The sequence below is a fragment of the Trichosurus vulpecula genome, chromosome 6 (assembly GCF_011100635.1).
Source record: "Trichosurus vulpecula isolate mTriVul1 chromosome 6, mTriVul1.pri, whole genome shotgun sequence".
Classification (NCBI taxonomy): Eukaryota; Metazoa; Chordata; class Mammalia; order Diprotodontia; family Phalangeridae; genus Trichosurus; species Trichosurus vulpecula.
The window spans coordinates 164,907,700-164,924,391 of record NC_050578.1 but is presented as its reverse complement, the minus strand read 5'-3'; the positions used below and the strand labels follow the sequence as shown (position 1 = coordinate 164,924,391).

At 37.8% G+C, this 16,692-nt stretch overlaps 1 protein-coding gene across 1 annotated transcript in view; it reads left to right on the top strand.

Annotated features, from left to right (window-relative positions):
* Positions 1–8,546: 8,546 nt before the first annotated feature.
* Positions 8,547–16,692, top strand: part of GRXCR1 (glutaredoxin and cysteine rich domain containing 1) — a 119,247-nt gene continuing 111,101 nt past the window's right edge. The window contains exon 1 of the mRNA XM_036762410.1: positions 8,547–8,951. Coding sequence (XP_036618305.1) covers positions 8,559–8,951 — 393 coding nt within the window. The 5' untranslated portion in view covers positions 8,547–8,558. The remainder of the gene's footprint in view (positions 8,952–16,692) is intronic.

Genomic DNA, 16,692 nt, shown 5'->3' with positions numbered 1-16,692 from the left:
TAGACACCTAAATGGAAAGACCACCTAATCTCAAAACAAAATAGCTGACCTGAGGTCTCTTTGCCAGAAGATTTACTTTCTTTGGTTATTTTGGAAATTTGTGTGAATGTTTCTCATCTTTGAATTCATCACTATGTAATATTTCTTAAGGGTCTGTGTATATGTATAGCAATGTGCTGCATATTTTATAACAAAATCTACACCCTCTAGGAGGTTAGAAACTGAGTTTCTTTTGCTGGATCTTCCATGACATACCCACTAATTGTGGATGTTCCATGCTTCTGTCTTGGGTCTGCTTCTCTTTCCTCTTTATTCTCACTCACTTGATGAGTCCAGTAGCAGGGCATATGTCAGGATGACTGGAGATGTTACTGTAGGTACAAAAGAAGGAATATCATTTCTAGACCACTTGTCATTTGTATCATTCACATGGCATTAATGTATACTTCCTTCGAATGTAATTACTTGTGTTTACATTGTTTTTCCCCAACTTGATTGTAAACTCTTATAGGCCAGGACTGCATTTTATACTTTTATACTTGACTTTACCTTTGTCTTGAACATCAAAGATGCTCAAAAATACTTCTTGTATTTTTATACGAATGATTGTGGAATACCACATAGAGAGTCACAGAAAGGCATGATTTAGTTTTATTTAAACCTGAAAATATGTATATGATAATCATATAGATGAATAAGAAACAGCACTAGTAAACTACTATTAGCTCGTGAGAATTTGTCTTCTGGATAATATAAAATGAATTTCCAGCATACATTTATCTGCATTTACTGACAGCTAGCTTTCAGCCTAATAGAGGACCAGCAAAATTGGGAACAGATAAGGTTCAGATCTTACATCTATCACATATTAGCTGTGTGTCTATGGGCAGGTGACTTAACTTGTCAGTTCCCCACTCAGACTACATTGCACTTTTACATTGATGGAGTTTCTTATATAGATGGATTCACAGTACTCCCACCTCCAAAATATTTTTTTTTCAAAATTTGAAAAAATTTTTTTTGAAACATGATTCTTCTATTAGTTTGATTCTTTAACGGAAGAGGCCAAATTTTTGTAACTCAAAGTGTTATTTGAACATTTTGAGTCTTGGCCTTTAGCTCTTTCTTTGAAATTCACTCTTTAAAAATATTTGGAGACCGTAATCATGTTTCCCCTTAGTCATTCTTTAGTCAGACTAGACTTAGCTATTTTCATCTTTCCTCTCACATGCTGTACCCACCTCTCTAATCATTTTGTTTTTGTTCCTCTCTGTATGTTCTCTGCAATTTGTCTAAATTTACTTAGTGGTTAGAGGTGAAGAGAAGAGATTTCAGAGGTGTAGCCTTGTAAATATCATGATTATCATTAATAAATGTAGGACTGTCTCCTGATTGTCCAAGGTTGTTATGGTTTTTTTGTTTTGTTTTGTTTTCTGTTTTTTTTTTTTTTGCTTTTTTCTTAGTATAGAGGAGATTCAGTCCCTGTCCTTATGGACTTTCTAATTTATGGAGAAGAAAATTCCCATTTCTCCTGACAGATGATTCATCGGCAAAAAAGGAGACTTGAAATGTAATACAATGACCTACTTTCTTAATGAAAATTATTTCTCTTATGGTCACTATCGAAGGCCAAAGGACCATAGATATAGAGCTGGAAGGGATCTCAGAGACCAACTAATCCAACACCTTCATTATACAGACGAGGACACTGATTGCCATGGAAATTAAGGGACTTGCCAAGGTGATGCAGTGTCAGAGATGTAGGGAGTGTCTGAGGTGGAACTTGAGCCTGGGTCCTTGGTCCCTAGAACCAGTGCCTCCCCCCACCCCAATATCATCCTGGTGTTTCCTTCACTAGTTCCTCATTGTAGCATGGGTGTGACCTGATGTCTGCAAGCTCATGATCCTGGGGGTGGGGGGGGCAGTATTGAGGGTTGGCTTGAAGAGTTCCATTTTTGTAGGTCCTGAGAGCTTTACTCCATTGATATAAACTATGGGTCTATCATTAGAAGACAAGCCTGGATGGTTTTTGAAAATGCTCCTTAGCAAGTGGACATCAACAATTTTCATTTTTTTTTCAGCCACAGCTGTTCTCAGAGATTATGTATGAAATCACAGAGGGGTCCCAAACTGTGGTTAGAGGGAGCTAGGTGGTGCAGCTGGGGCCTTGTATCAGTAAGGCAATAATAACAATGTAGATGATGATTGTCAAAATGCGTATGTGGTTCTGTATGGCAAAGTATATGAGACTCTGCACATAGAAGGTAGAAGAAGTAAACCATTTATTCAGACACCGGAGGACCATATCCCACAAGCCATTTATCCAATCTGTCAGAGCAGTAAAACATTCAATACACAATATTGCAACATGGAGCCTCGCCATCCCAAAACCTCTCTGACCCCCTGCTGGGGTCTTCCCAAAAACAAACTCACAGTACAGCTAAGTCAGCCTGTTCAGTTCTAACTATTACAACAGTGGCCATCAGCAGCCATAACTGCTCTCTCTCTCAGCATTTCCCGTGACATAATTTCCTTTTCCTGTCAGGAAGCTCCTCCCACCACACGTAAATTAGGCTTCCTGTGACGTAAGCAGGTCACATGGCCTATTAATGGGTGGGAAAGATTTTCAAATCTAAATTGCTACTACAGGCCTGGAGTCAGGAAGACTCATCTTTGTGAGTTCAAATCCAACCTCAGACACTTAGTAGCTGTGTGAACCTGGGCAAGTCACTTAAGTCTGTTTTCCTCAGTTTCCTCATATGCAAAAATGAACTGGAGAAGGAAAATGGTAAACCAGTCCAGTATTTTTGCTAAGAAAACCCCAAATGGGGTCATGAAGAGCCAGACACAACTGAAATGACCAAACAACAATAAAAAATTTAGGTATTGTGAAACTGTAATGAATGGATTCTGGAAAGACGTTAATCAATTCATTCAATATATATATTTATTGAAGCTGCAAGGCAAAGGATTCAGTAGGCCATGAACATGAAAATCTCCTATAGCTTAAAAACTGCTATGTTAAGCCTAAATGGCTTGCATTTATATAATATTTTAAAGTGTACAAAATACTTCAACATATGGTCTCATTTGATCCTATTGAGAAGTGGGTTCTATTGTTCTCCTCATTTTACAAGGAAAATGAAGTCGGGAGAGGTTAAATAAGCTGCTAGTCATGCAGACGGTGATTTTCTGAGGCAAGATCTAAATTCAGGCCGTCCTAGTTCCAAGTCCAACACTCTGTCCACTCTCAATCAATCAGCATTTATTAAGGGCATACTATGTGCCAGGCACTTTGCTAAGTGCTGGGGATACAAAAAAGAGCCAAAAGATAGTCCCTGCCCTCATGGAGCTCACAATCTAATGGGAAGGAGAAACAACATGCAAACAAACATATATATGGATATTCACACACAGACACACATATATATATACACACACATGTATATGTATATATGTATACAGACATATACATACATATGCTTATATATATATATGTATATATATGTGTTTGTGTGTGTGTGTGTGTGTGTTTCTATTGATCCATTTCTATCTATCAAGCTATGTACAGGATAAATAAGAAATGATTAACAGAGGTAAGACACTGCAATTAAGAGGTATATGCCAATTAGCTGTTCTGAGATGACTGCAATAGTCAATTAAGAATCCAAAGGGGGAAAATCCACACGTAGTAACTGAATAGGGGAAAAATCCCATTAACACTATGCAAAAGAATTCTCCTTGGGATATAAAGCATTTCCCTCCCCTTAATTCAAGGTCCCCTCCCTGGAGACATCTGAAGGATAAAGCACAAATGAGAATCTGGGGGTACCAGACAGTATTGATAATTTGAACCATGAAAGACTTATTATTCATTGGACTCAGGGCACGTCAGTCCTCTTTTCTCAGCCAATGAATGAGAAAGGATAATTTCTTTTTAGCCCAAACTTTTGGCTCTAGATTTGAAATAGAATAGCCTCTTTTCGACCTTAAAGAGAAACTGAAGTGATGAATATCTACTCCAAAGGAAAGAGAGAGGCCTTCATCAGTGCCACATAGCTACTAGTGAAACTAGGCCCAGAAGCCAGTGCAACTCAGAATAGGAGGTGAAAAAAGCTGAAATTTATAGAAAGTATAGAATCATTCACAAGGGCAAGCTACATTTAGAGAGACCTGGGAGAGACCGATCTGTGATGTGTTTCTGGGGGAGCAGTGGGGCAAAGGTCACCAGCATTTTCAGCTTTCCCTAGCCAGCACATTGTTGCTATTTTTACAGAACAGAGTAGGGTGCCAAGGGTGGTTATAACAATTTCCTCATACAGTATAAATAAGGATTTTTCCATTTGACAAAGCAGAGTCATGAGGAAATTTATCTAATGAGAAAAGTATGATAAAACCTAAGATCTAATATAGATTTGTGCCCATAAGTTAGACAATCAAACTAAGACATTTGGGGAAAAAAAAACACAGTAGAGTCATGTCAAATAATCAGAGTTCAGTTTAGAGAAGAGTCAAATAGGAAGAGTTCGAAAGGTAGACCTGATGTTAGCCTGGGACTCTGTATTTTCTACCATAATCCTACTGAGAGGAAGAGCTTCATACTCATTGCTGAGTGACCTGATGGGATCTTCATGGCAATTGGGTGAGAGGGCTGATGGAGGAAAGTTGAAAAGAATTTCAGAGCCCCTTTCTTTGGAGTAGATGGAAAGACTTGCTACTAATAGAGACAACAGAAAATTGAAAGACTATAGCAAGTGACCCTGAAGTTAGTACCTATATGAGGCTCAGTAGAAGAGAGGCTTATTAACCACAGCACTCTCCAGTGGAAAGTCAAGGTGGCTGAAAGAGTTGTTTGACAGAGTCATAGCCTTTCCTTTAGGGAAGAGCCTTGTTTTACCTTGTGGTGCCTTGGTCATGTATTATTACCTATGCATACCTCTTCACAGAGGTCCCTGGACACATGTTTTATGTCTGTATGTCCCACATAAGCTTCTTGCCTTTTAACCATATCTTCCATTTGGACAGGAAATTAGGCAATGCTAAAGGTAACTGGATTGCTGAAGACTCGACAGAGCAGAGAAATGATGCATGCTAGGGATCAGCAGAAATGTAGCTAAGATGAAATGCTTGGTAGAAATCAGTGACGATCCACACTAGGCAGCAAGCAGGCCTGACAGAACAACATAATGACTTCAGCTTTGCAATGTTGGAGGTATTAACTGATTTTCCTGTGTACCTTAGTCATGTATTACTCATGTGTAACTCCTCACATGAGAATCCTGGGAACATGTTTCATGTTTGTCTGTTCCAATATTATTATTGCCTTTTGAAGCCAATCTTTTTAGACTTTACTCCTCTCCACATAACTACAAATGAGTGACATTGACCTCTTTGCTGTTCTTCACTCAAGACACTCCATCTTCTGACTTTTTCTCTGGCTGTCTCTCAAACTCAGAATGTTCTCTTCCTTCATCTCTGCCTTCTGGTTTCCCCAGCTGAGAATTGCTCAGCTAATATTCAACTACTGCAAGAAGCCTTTTCCGGTGCACCTTAATACTAGTGTCTTTCCTCTGAAATTACCAACAAGTTATTATGTATATATATATATATATATATATATATATATATATATATATATCTTATTTGTAGGTAGTTGTTTCCATGTTGTCTCCACCATTAGCGCTCCTTGAGGACAGGGACTATTTTTAAATTTTCTTTATAACTCCAGCACAGTGACTGGCACATAATAAGCACTTACTAAATACTTATTGATTTGTTCAAATATATAGATCTACTTTTCCTAATGAGTATGAGCTTTTTAGTAAATTAGATCTATTTCTCAAAGTGTAATTTGCTGTGAAGTGAGGTATATGTACCCTCATTAGTAGGGTGGTCTCAAGACTTATGACGGCATTGTTCTATTGTTGTTTTATTACATTTGTTTATCAGGAAATGCCTTATATTTGAACCAAGTCTTCCATATGACTAACAAAAATAAATGCTTTGGTGAAGCCTCATTAGCTATGTTTCGAAGAAGATTCTGACCACACCCCCTAAAGTACCCAGAAATGGGCTAACATTGGCATACTTCTGGCCAACTGAATAGGTCAGAGAGAAGGAGGCCAGTGGAAAGGGCCAGATGGTGACCGTCTATTAAAGCAGAGGTTCTTAACTTAGGGTTTATGGATTACCATAGGGTTGAAGAGTAGATTTAAAGGATCTGTGAACTTCATAAAACAAAACAAAATCCCAAAACACTTTAATAGGGGAAATAAAACATATACATAAATAACTACCACATAAGATTTAATGGGATAAATAAAAAATAGAGATACAATGTTCTAGGAGAAATCAGACAGGGATCACTTCTATGTTGGGGAAATCAGGGAAGGCCTCTTTGAGGAGGTAGCACCTGAGTAGGGTTAATTAGCAACACTGTTCTGGGGAGGAACTGGATGGTAAAATGGACTTCCCCATCCACAGTCACAACTCTTGGTATCTGTAATTGGTGGATGCTAGTGTATATATTTGGCTTGTTGCAGTGCACTAAATCAGGACAATTTTTCTTTTCTCAAGAGAAAATGAAAAATATATGAAGACGTTAGTGTATGGACTTCCTGGAAAATTTGTATTTAAGCACAAATGTGGAAATCTGTCAGAAATGATTTTATTATTCTTGACAATAACCCTAAAGTCACAGGCCACTATAATTTCCTGTAGATAGAATAATGAGGATGACTTGAAAACAGCCCTGTGAAGAAGGGCATATAAATATCATTGTCCCCACTTTACCAATGAGGATTTTGAGACTCAGAGAAGACTTGCCCAGGGTTACATGGCTAGTATCAAAGGCAATATTTAAAGTAGGAGTCCTGATTCCAAGTCCTCTCTGCCAAAATGACAGAATTAGGCCATTTCTCTTGGGCAGCCCAATAAGATCATGACATGAGGCCACTGAAAGAGAGAGGAGAATAAATATGGCAGGAGCTGGGGTAGGGGGTCAGAAAAGTGCTGCTGTTTTGCCTGCCAGAAGAGCAGCCACATGGCTGTTACCACTAGCTTTATTCACTGGGAAAAGATGGAAGAAAGGGGAAAGACAGAAGAGAGTGAGAGGGACAAATCTCATGTACCCTTATATCTTTCCTTTTGTGCTTCCACTCAAGTTGGGGCTTATGTAATTACCTTCTCTCTTGCTGCAGTTTCTATAGTTTGCTGTTCAATTTTCTTGATCGATAGAGGCAGAATTGTACCTTCTGCGTGCCAACCTCTATGCCAGATGTAAGTGCCATTGGGAGTGCTGCTTCCTTTTACAGGAAAGATGAATTCTGAAAAATAAAGGATGTCAAATGCTATTAACAACAGGAAACTATCACATTAATATGATCATACCACCCATTCCTATGTCCTTTTCTTAGACCTATTGTTCCAGTCAAGGTTAAGTGGGAGAAGGGGCATGTTAATGCCTCTATCCTCTGCACCACACCCACATTCTCAATAGCTAGAAATTAATGAGGGGTCAGTTAGGATATTACTAAGGAGAATTAAGTGGCAGGCTTCTAACGAACATCCGGGCCTTTGAAAGAGTCTATGCATAAGGAAAACTATAATGTACAAGTTGATGGGGTAGGCAATTGATGCAATATCCATTGTCCCATTGATTGCCAGGATTGATTGTGCTGATTGGGCTGCTTAGATGGATTTCCCTTTCCTTTCTTATTGCTCCATTTGTACTCCAAAGCTGTTTGCTTGGTAGAGTAGACAATGTTCTCCAACCTGTGGGCTGGTATAGCATCGACAGAAAAGCTTTTACTCTACACAACCTAAGGAATATTCCTCTAGTTAGCTGGGATTGAACCCAATGCTATCTTCTGGGAACTGAGCTTATGCTAACTAGAAGACATACTAATAAGAAAGCAACACATTTGCGTTAATAGTAGTGTAAGGGAATTAATTTACATAGTTTTACTGTATGAGATAATTATATTGTATACACTGGCCTATTAGGTTTACCCTGGAAAAGGGGCATGGAAGAGAAAAAAAATGCATCTTTGTTTTCTGATAAATTACATCACCTTGGTGTGGAGAGCATGATTCTTGACACTTGACACATCTACATTTCTTTCTGAATCAGTATCTTCTCTCTGGCTCCTCTAGTCAACGGACATTGAAAGAGATATTCCCTCTACCACTATTTGCTTCAAACATGCTAAGTTCATTTTCCTATTTTACACTTATTTTCTGTTTCATTGCATGCCCTCTTACTCATGTGTGCACTGTTCAAGTCAAAGCATGCCTGTTCAATATTTAATGGATGGGATCACTTTGCAGTTTTTAGTTTAAAGGTAACCATAGCACACACCCTTACATTCATTATTCATTGCAGAGATGTGCTGTCCATTCTGGGGAGTCCTCTTTCCTTGACAGGATTACTCCATATGTGACCTGCCATCCCTCGAAACGAGCCCGGATATTGTTGTAAGCGTGACAAGCTGGCAGGTATAATACCAACTGAAACCAGAATGATGTAAACTTGTTTGTTCATTTGGGCAGATGGGACCATGTTTAGAAGTGAGATGAAGTCTGAAGGTGACAGGCAGCGGAAAGTCCGATTTCGGATTGCTTCATCTCACAGTGGGAGAATCCTAAAGGAGGTTTACGAGGATGGAGAACCTTCAGACTCACTGGATTCTGAATGTGCCAGTAGCTGTGGGACAGATCCCAATAGTGGACCAAGCGAAGGAGAAGGACAGCAAAATGGCCATTTAGGATCAGAGGGGGATGAAAATGAAAATGACCAAGATAATTTGCTTGTGTTAGCAAGGGCTACCACTGAGAAAGGATTTGGTACAAGACGAGTCAACATTTTAAGCAAAAATGGTACAGTCAGAGGCATCAAATACAAAGTTAGTGCTGGCCAAGCCCTTTTTAACAACTTAACCAAAGTGCTACAGGTAAGTAATATAGCTTTCCTTTCCCACGAGTTTGTTCTGAGCTTGCCATCTGGACCCTGCTCCCTCCAGTTTCCGCTCTAAATTGAAGCTCTCTTATTCATGCCTCCTCTTACATACTTCATGACTCACAGTGGCATCTAAGTGTGCATCTAAGATGTTGTCTCCCCAGTCAGCCAAGTTGAGGATAGGGTCACTGCACTTAGTAAATTAGACCTATTTCTCAAAGCCAAATTTGCTGTGAAATCTCTGGAGTGTTGCTCCCCCAGGGTGTGCTGACGAAACAGGATAATTTTTTCCCTAGCCTAGGAACAAGACATGACAGAAGTATACATTTTCAGTTAGAGTCAAAGCCCTAGGAGAGAAATGGTGGGCTCTGTGCCAGCTCTCTGGTTCTGTAGCACTGTTCTGGAAGCTTAGTAGTCACCCCCCTTTCCAGGCATATAAATACTTATAAATGCTAATGATTGGGCCCAAAGAAACCATATGCAATTTTATGAAGACATTTTGGTTGAGGGTGACATTTCTCCTATTTTAACACTAAAAGGATTACAGTTTGGGTCCCCAAACTCCATTAATCTACTTCCAAGAATTCAAGAGTAAGATTTGGAAAAGGTTATTCCAATGCAAAGGCACAGGCTGAGAACTAGTTTCACAGTAAATAAACAGTTCTCTAAAATATGAGAGATTTCACATATTAGCATAAGAATGTATTATGCAAAAGCTTTGGGATCTTTGGCTATCCTCTATTCAAAATGATTTAATATCAAGGCACATTTTATAAATGGAAGAGAGCCCTGGTTTGGTCAGGATTATTTTGATGAAAGGTTTGCTGGTGAAAATATGAATCATTATTTCAGAAAAGGAAGCCTTGATGATTCTCTCCAAGATGGTAATCTAATATTCATTATAATTCCATTTTCTCTGGTTCCTAACATTTTGGAAAATCATCTTTTGGAAAATTTTGTATGTCTCACCAGGGCCCCCAATTGTGTGTGCTGTGAGGGGGTGGTAATAAGAGTGGGGAATTTCAGCAAAATGTATTTGAATATTTTTGTTTCAAAGGAAGACAATTTTTTCCTTATAGAAAAACCGCAAAGTATTTTCTTTTCTGAATGCATACTGGGAAGCAGAAGGTTTTAGACATGATTCTCCATATATGTAGACCTTGGAGGCCATGTAGTGAAGTGGAAAGACAATGTATTTGAAGTCAGAAGATTTGGCTTCAAAATTTGACTCTGCCCTTATCACCTATGTGTCCTTTGGCAGACGAATTGGTGCAAGTTTCCCTATCTATAAAACGAGGAGGTTGGACTAGATGATCGCTGATGTCCTTTCTGTCTAAGATCCTAAGTTTTGTTATATTTAAAAAAAATTAAATCAGATGGGAAAATGATGTCCAGTATGTAGGAGGTTAGAAACTATTTTGCATAAATTTGAATTAAAATTATATTCATAGACTACATGTGCCATGTGCCCCTTTGATGTCATGTAGTTCAACCTCTCATCCAAAGCAGGAAATGCTTCTGCAACATTCCTGAATGATGATCATTTGTAGTTTTAACCTGCATTATGGATAAATTTTGGAAATGTTTACATTCAATGTGCATCTTTTCTCTTCCCTCCAGCGGGAGGTATTTAAATTGTATTATACTTCATGGAGGTGTTATACTATATTACTGTATCTAATTTTTATCTTTTGTTTGGGAACTTTTTATTCATTCTCTACTGGCTAAAATTAATTACTTTGACTATTTTAAGTCTTAAAGCCTACAAAGGAAGACATGTGCCCCTTTAATGATATTAATTTACAAATAGGAATTTGTGAAAAAAAAGTCCTAAATTTGGGGGTTTAATCTTAGGTTAGGTAAGCTATTTCTTTGTATATTTTCTGCCCTCACATAATATTTACCTGTACTTATAATTTCATTTTCTCTTATAATTATAATTTCCTCTTATAATTTCATTCCCTTATTTTTTGTTTTTGTTTTTGCTTTAAAACAATAGCCATGGCTGCTACCAGAGACTTGTAAGGGACTTTAAGACCATTAATCAGTTTTGTAGCCAAGGAAGAGTGATTTATAAGATGTTTTCCTTTTCTTAACTTGATGCATCGCTAAGAAAACATTTCAAAAATTGAATGAAGCATCCTTTGACCTTGTGAGGACAAAAGGTGAAATTCAAGGACTAACAAGTTAGATCTAGTTTCTTGGCTGATATGGAGTACAGGGGAGGGGAGAACCACTTAATTTTTATTCTTTTATCTACTGCCCTAAGCTTATCTATCTCTTTCCTCTTTTTTTCCTTTACATCTCACAGACTATATGCTGTGTTACCTCAAGTAAGCTAATTAACCCCTCAGCCTCAGTTTGCTTGTCTGTAAAATGAGAACAATCATAGCATCTACTTCCCAGTGTTGTTGTGGGAATCAAATGAGAAAATGTTTATGAGGCACTTTGCAAACATTAAAATACTATGGTTAATTATTTATTATTAAATATTATATATTATTAAAACACTATGGTTAGCTATCTATTATTATTATTTTAACGTGTAACTGCCATTGAGAGGGTTCTTTCAGGTACCAAAGTGGGTAGTAACATCTTGAAATTTTTTTTGCATCTGTAATCCTGTGGAGAGACCCTGAAGTATTTACCTTGCACTTTTGCAACTGCCTGTTCCTCTTCCTCTAGAACAATGATTATAGAAGCATGAGGTGTGGAACTTGGAGAAAAAGAGATCCTAAGTATTAGTAGCATCTTTTAATCATTTTGTAAATCATTTTGCTTCCTCTCTAACTTTCTACCATCTGTATTTTCTCTTACACATACTTGGACTTCCAAACATGGATTCTTCATTGAAATTCTCTGTTCATAGCATTTTTTTCACTCAGCACTTTTAAGGAATACAAGAAACTGTTAAAGAATGTTAACCTTGTGCCATGCTAGATTAATCAGGATCTTCAAGATTATTTTTAATGAGAGTAGCAATGGACCCAGATCATTGCATAATCTTATCCTGATTTGGCAATTTATTAAATTTTTAAAGTGCCTTTGTTTAAATAACTTAAATTGTGTATGTAGGCTTCTTTTATGGCCTTAGCATGTTTGATTTTATAGACATGATTATAGTTTAATAAAACTTCAAAAAAATTTATTGAGTGCCTAATATATACAAATCACTGGACCACTGGTGATGTAGAGAGACAACATAGGCACCACTTTAATGAAGTTTATAGTCTAATAGAACAGTTAAGATTTATACACAAATAACTCTCAGGTAGAATAGTGTGGAGGCAAAAGAGAGGTTTTGATAATAGACTACCAGAAATTTGAGGAAGAAGGTATCTGTTTCTGATGAAGAAGGATCAAGGAAGACTTCATGGAAGATGATGACATCTGAGTTGGTCCTTGATTTGATTTGAAGTAGAGACTTCAACAATTGGAGAAAAGCTAGGGAGGTTTATTATAGGCATGGAAGATAGTTTAAGCAAAGGCATGGAAAGGAGGGATTAAAATATTAAGAGTCAGTCATTCAGTTTGGTTGGATTGTAAAGTATATGAAAGGGTGTAGCATGAGATGATTCTGCAAAGGAAAGTTGAAGCCAGATTGTGGATGACACTGGATGCCAGAATCAGGAGTTTATATTTTATTCAGTAGGCAATGAGGAGACATCAATAGTATTTGAGTAGCAGGATGATTTGATCAGAGTAGTGCCTTAGGAATGTTGCTCTGACAGCAGTATGAAGGATGACTTGGAGAGGAGATAGGAAATAAGAATTTTAGTCAGGAAGATATTACCCTTTAACTGATGAGAAGTAGTAAAATAATCCAGTAGTCTAGATGAAAAGAGTTTGGGATATGAATTAGTCTACTGCAGTGGAATTGGAAAGTGTATGGGACATTATAGCAACAATTTAGCTGGCAGCTACTATGGCTGTGTAAGACCAACAACCACCAGCACACAGAGGACTGCCAACACAGATTTTTTGATCTGCTTTTCTAAAGAAAGCCAGCTTTAAGGGGTTAACAATCTCAGTTTAATCAAACATACATATATCATTTACTTAGTTCAAGGGGAAAAGATCAGCCTCCTGAACTTGCAAATACAAACAGAAATTACAAACATCAACAGACAGACCTTGTCTGATTCAAATCACAATTCATAGTTATAAAGCACCAACATCTATCTATCTGGTTTACAAAGCTGAGGGAGCAGGTTCAAGGACTTGCCCAGAGTCTGGTCAATAAGTGTACCCCCAAAAGTCAAACGCCAACCTCAGATCTTGTATACCTGTCTCAGGGCCCTGGGGCACTTGAGGCTCACCATTTAGAGTGTGAGAAATCAGTGTGGGAAAGCTCCAATCACCAGCACCACATCATATACAATTCAATGACCCTTATTATCTTAGTGCTGAGAAACATTCCAGGACAAAAATGATCCCACTGTACCAACCCCATTCAAACCAAAGAACAGTGAAAAGTCCCATTTTGTTTGCCATTACAGACACACACACACACACACACACACACACACACACACACACACACACATATATATATATATATATATTTTTTTTTTAAAAAGCCAATAATAAGGTATAAAGGATATAAACTACTCTAACTTCTGACTTGAAGGTATTATGGTGATTAGTCTGAAGGTTTCCAATTTGAAACACATTTATGTTATAGGAGGCATGGTGATTTTATAGTGTTAGCTTTGTTAACAGTTCTTATATACTTCAATAGAAAAATAATTTCATTGCTGGGGGTACTGACTCCATTCACACAAAGAGCATTTTGTCATGTTCCAGAATTACTATGGTCAAAAGTTTGGCATTTATTGGCTAGTCATCTGGTGATAGGTCTCTTTGAATATAGCAAGGCTAGTTCTTGGATGACAAACGTACATCTTTTTTCCCCCATCATTTCTATGCCATGACACTTCTAGCTTGGCAGAATTTATGCTTCACTGAGATAACTTTCAAGAACCCAAAGTCACTCTTGTGCCACAGTAAGTCCTCCACATAGAACTTAAATGGAGATACACAATGATCATTAGACAACTTTTTTGCTTATTTTTTAAGAATGGAAAACTTTTAATCAGTTTTAAATAATTGTTCCAGTTTCTTTCATTCAGCAAAACAGTTGTAAAAGAGAATTAATTACCTCTTCCTCTAAAGGAGTGATTAATTGATCCATCCATGCAATAACAATTTATTTAGGGCACTCTATGTGAAAGGAAGTGTACTAGGTGTTTGGGGTGGTACAAAAGTCTGCTCCTGCCTCAACTGAGTTTATACTTTAGTGGGAGAGGTAAGACATGAACAAAAGTAAATATATTATAAAGCACCTCAAATGCATAAAAAGTATGAAACAAAGTGCTGTGAAAATTCAGAGGGAGGGTAGGTGGCACTTTAAACTGGGCAAGTTAAAGAAGACTTTTTAAAGGAAACAAGTCAAGTTGGTCCTTACAGGGTAGGATAGGATTTCAACAATGAACAAGGGTAATAGAGGCATTCTAATTACAGGGAATGATATGAAGACCTAGAGATGGAAAAATGTGAGACATGGCTTGGGAAATGGCAAACAGTACATCCTCATGGCACAAGCATGTATAAGATATCTGTGTGTAGCAGTGTTGTAGCTTTTGTATGCCTTTAAATGCTGTTGAGGTAAAAAGTTCTAGACTTCTACCTTCTATATTATCTCCCCAACTACTACCGATCACAACTTTTTGTGGTGTTTATGAGACAATGAGAATTCTCTCTCCACATCCAGCTTCTCTCTCCCACCACTTCTTTTGAATCTGGAGAATTCTTACGAGTAGACTAACGTCTGCATTCTAAAGTGGCAATAGCTTATTCCATTCCATTCTTTTTGTTATTCATGGTTTGACAATGTCCACTGAGAGCTGGAATAATAGTATTTGCTAAAATCCAGATATGTGAGTAAGAAACCCCAAACCTAGAAGCCTTCTTCTGTCTCTCTTCCCTGTCTGGACGTGATGCTTGCCCATTCCTTCCATTGCCCACTAGGTTTCCTAAGGCTGTCAACATCACTTTCTTTTGTTCTTTTATTTCTCCTTTCCTTGCACTCCTTGTAGATGCCTTTGCTCCCTTTATGCCTTTTCTTTTTCTGATTCTCTGTTTTCTCTCTAGTCTAAGTGAAGTTCCATGACTTAGATCATAAGAGAGTGAGTGTCCTGCAGAGTTAATGTCCCTTGTCTTGATCCAGGGATGTTAATCTCAGACGATGATAGTTATAAGTTCTGTGGAGAATAGCTCTGGCTATGAATTCTGACTTGTTTAGTCCTGTGACTTTCTTGATTCTATTAACTTTCAATTTTAGGAATAGCTAGGGGTAGAAAAAAATAAAAAATAGCTCCTGCTGGAAAGTGCCTGTTTCCTGCCATCTCATCTAATTGACCAGATATTCCCTAATGCTGGGATGGAGAACCTGTGGCCTCAAGGCCACATGTGGCCCTCTAGGTCCTCAAGTGCAGCCCTTGGAAGTTTGGATTCAAAGAGCCACACCAGAGGACCTAGGGGGACACATGTGGCCTTGAGGCTGCAGGTTCCCCACTCCTGCTCTAATTCAATGGCATTTTAAATTCATAGCAAACTATCACTAGCAGTTGTCATTTGAATGAGTAATGCTAAGCTCTGAAGGCTGAACAAATGCAATGATTTCGAAAGGATGACTTTAGGCTCTGGTTAATTATTTTTAGTGGCAGCCTCCGGCTTATCTCTAATTAGTAAGTTAGCACCTGGTGTTTCCAAAAACTGAAGAAAGCAATGTAACAGCAGGTCTTCACAAATATTATTGTGGTCTCATGGCTCAATCCGGCAAAATTTCTAGGATTTCATTTGAAATGGTGTACTTGGAATGAATACAAAAGCTCTATAACACCTAATAGCTGAAAATTGATGTATCCTATAAATATATCAGTCATAGCATCTGAGAGGAACTTTTCTTTTTTTAAAACACCAAATAGAATAAGAGGACTTCTGGATATTTTAGGCTTAGGAGAATTTTGCAAGCAACATTTATCTGAGCGTTGGGATTACTTTGATTAGGGTTACATTACTAATATAGTAATTTGACAGCATTTGTTTTTATGGGAAGAAGAACGAGTTTTTCTTGTGTTCTTTTTTTGTACCTATCCATCAATAAAAGAAGGGCAAAGGGTTTTCCCAGCATTCTACAAGGGTAAGTGGCCTTGGAAATGACATTTCCAAATATGTAGCTTTTTCATTTCATCTAATGTAAGTAAGGAATAAAAGATGCTTGTAATCCCTAAATTCCAAGAGCTTCACTAACATATAGGTTGAATATTCAATATATTAAAGAATGGTGGTGCAGTGGAGAGACCACCAGACCTAGAATCAGGACTATTTGAGTTCCGATCCATCATTAGACACTAACTAGCTATGTGAACCTAGGCAAATAGTTTAATCTGTTTGCCTCATTTTCCTTAACTGTTCAATGTGACTAGTACTAGCACCTACCTCTCAGGATTGTTGTGAGGAAAAAGTGAAATAATATTTGTCAAGGGTTTTGTAAACCTAGTTCTATCATTATCAGCACAACAGGCTTGGTCAGAAATTTTCATGATCATGAGAAAACTTCCCAAAGACCTTTTGCTTCTCTTAGGTAAGAAATTAAAACTGACATCTAGCTAATTTTAGCTTTCCTGGCCTACTGGGGCAGAAGTGAATGCTTCCATTTTAAGTTTTCTACA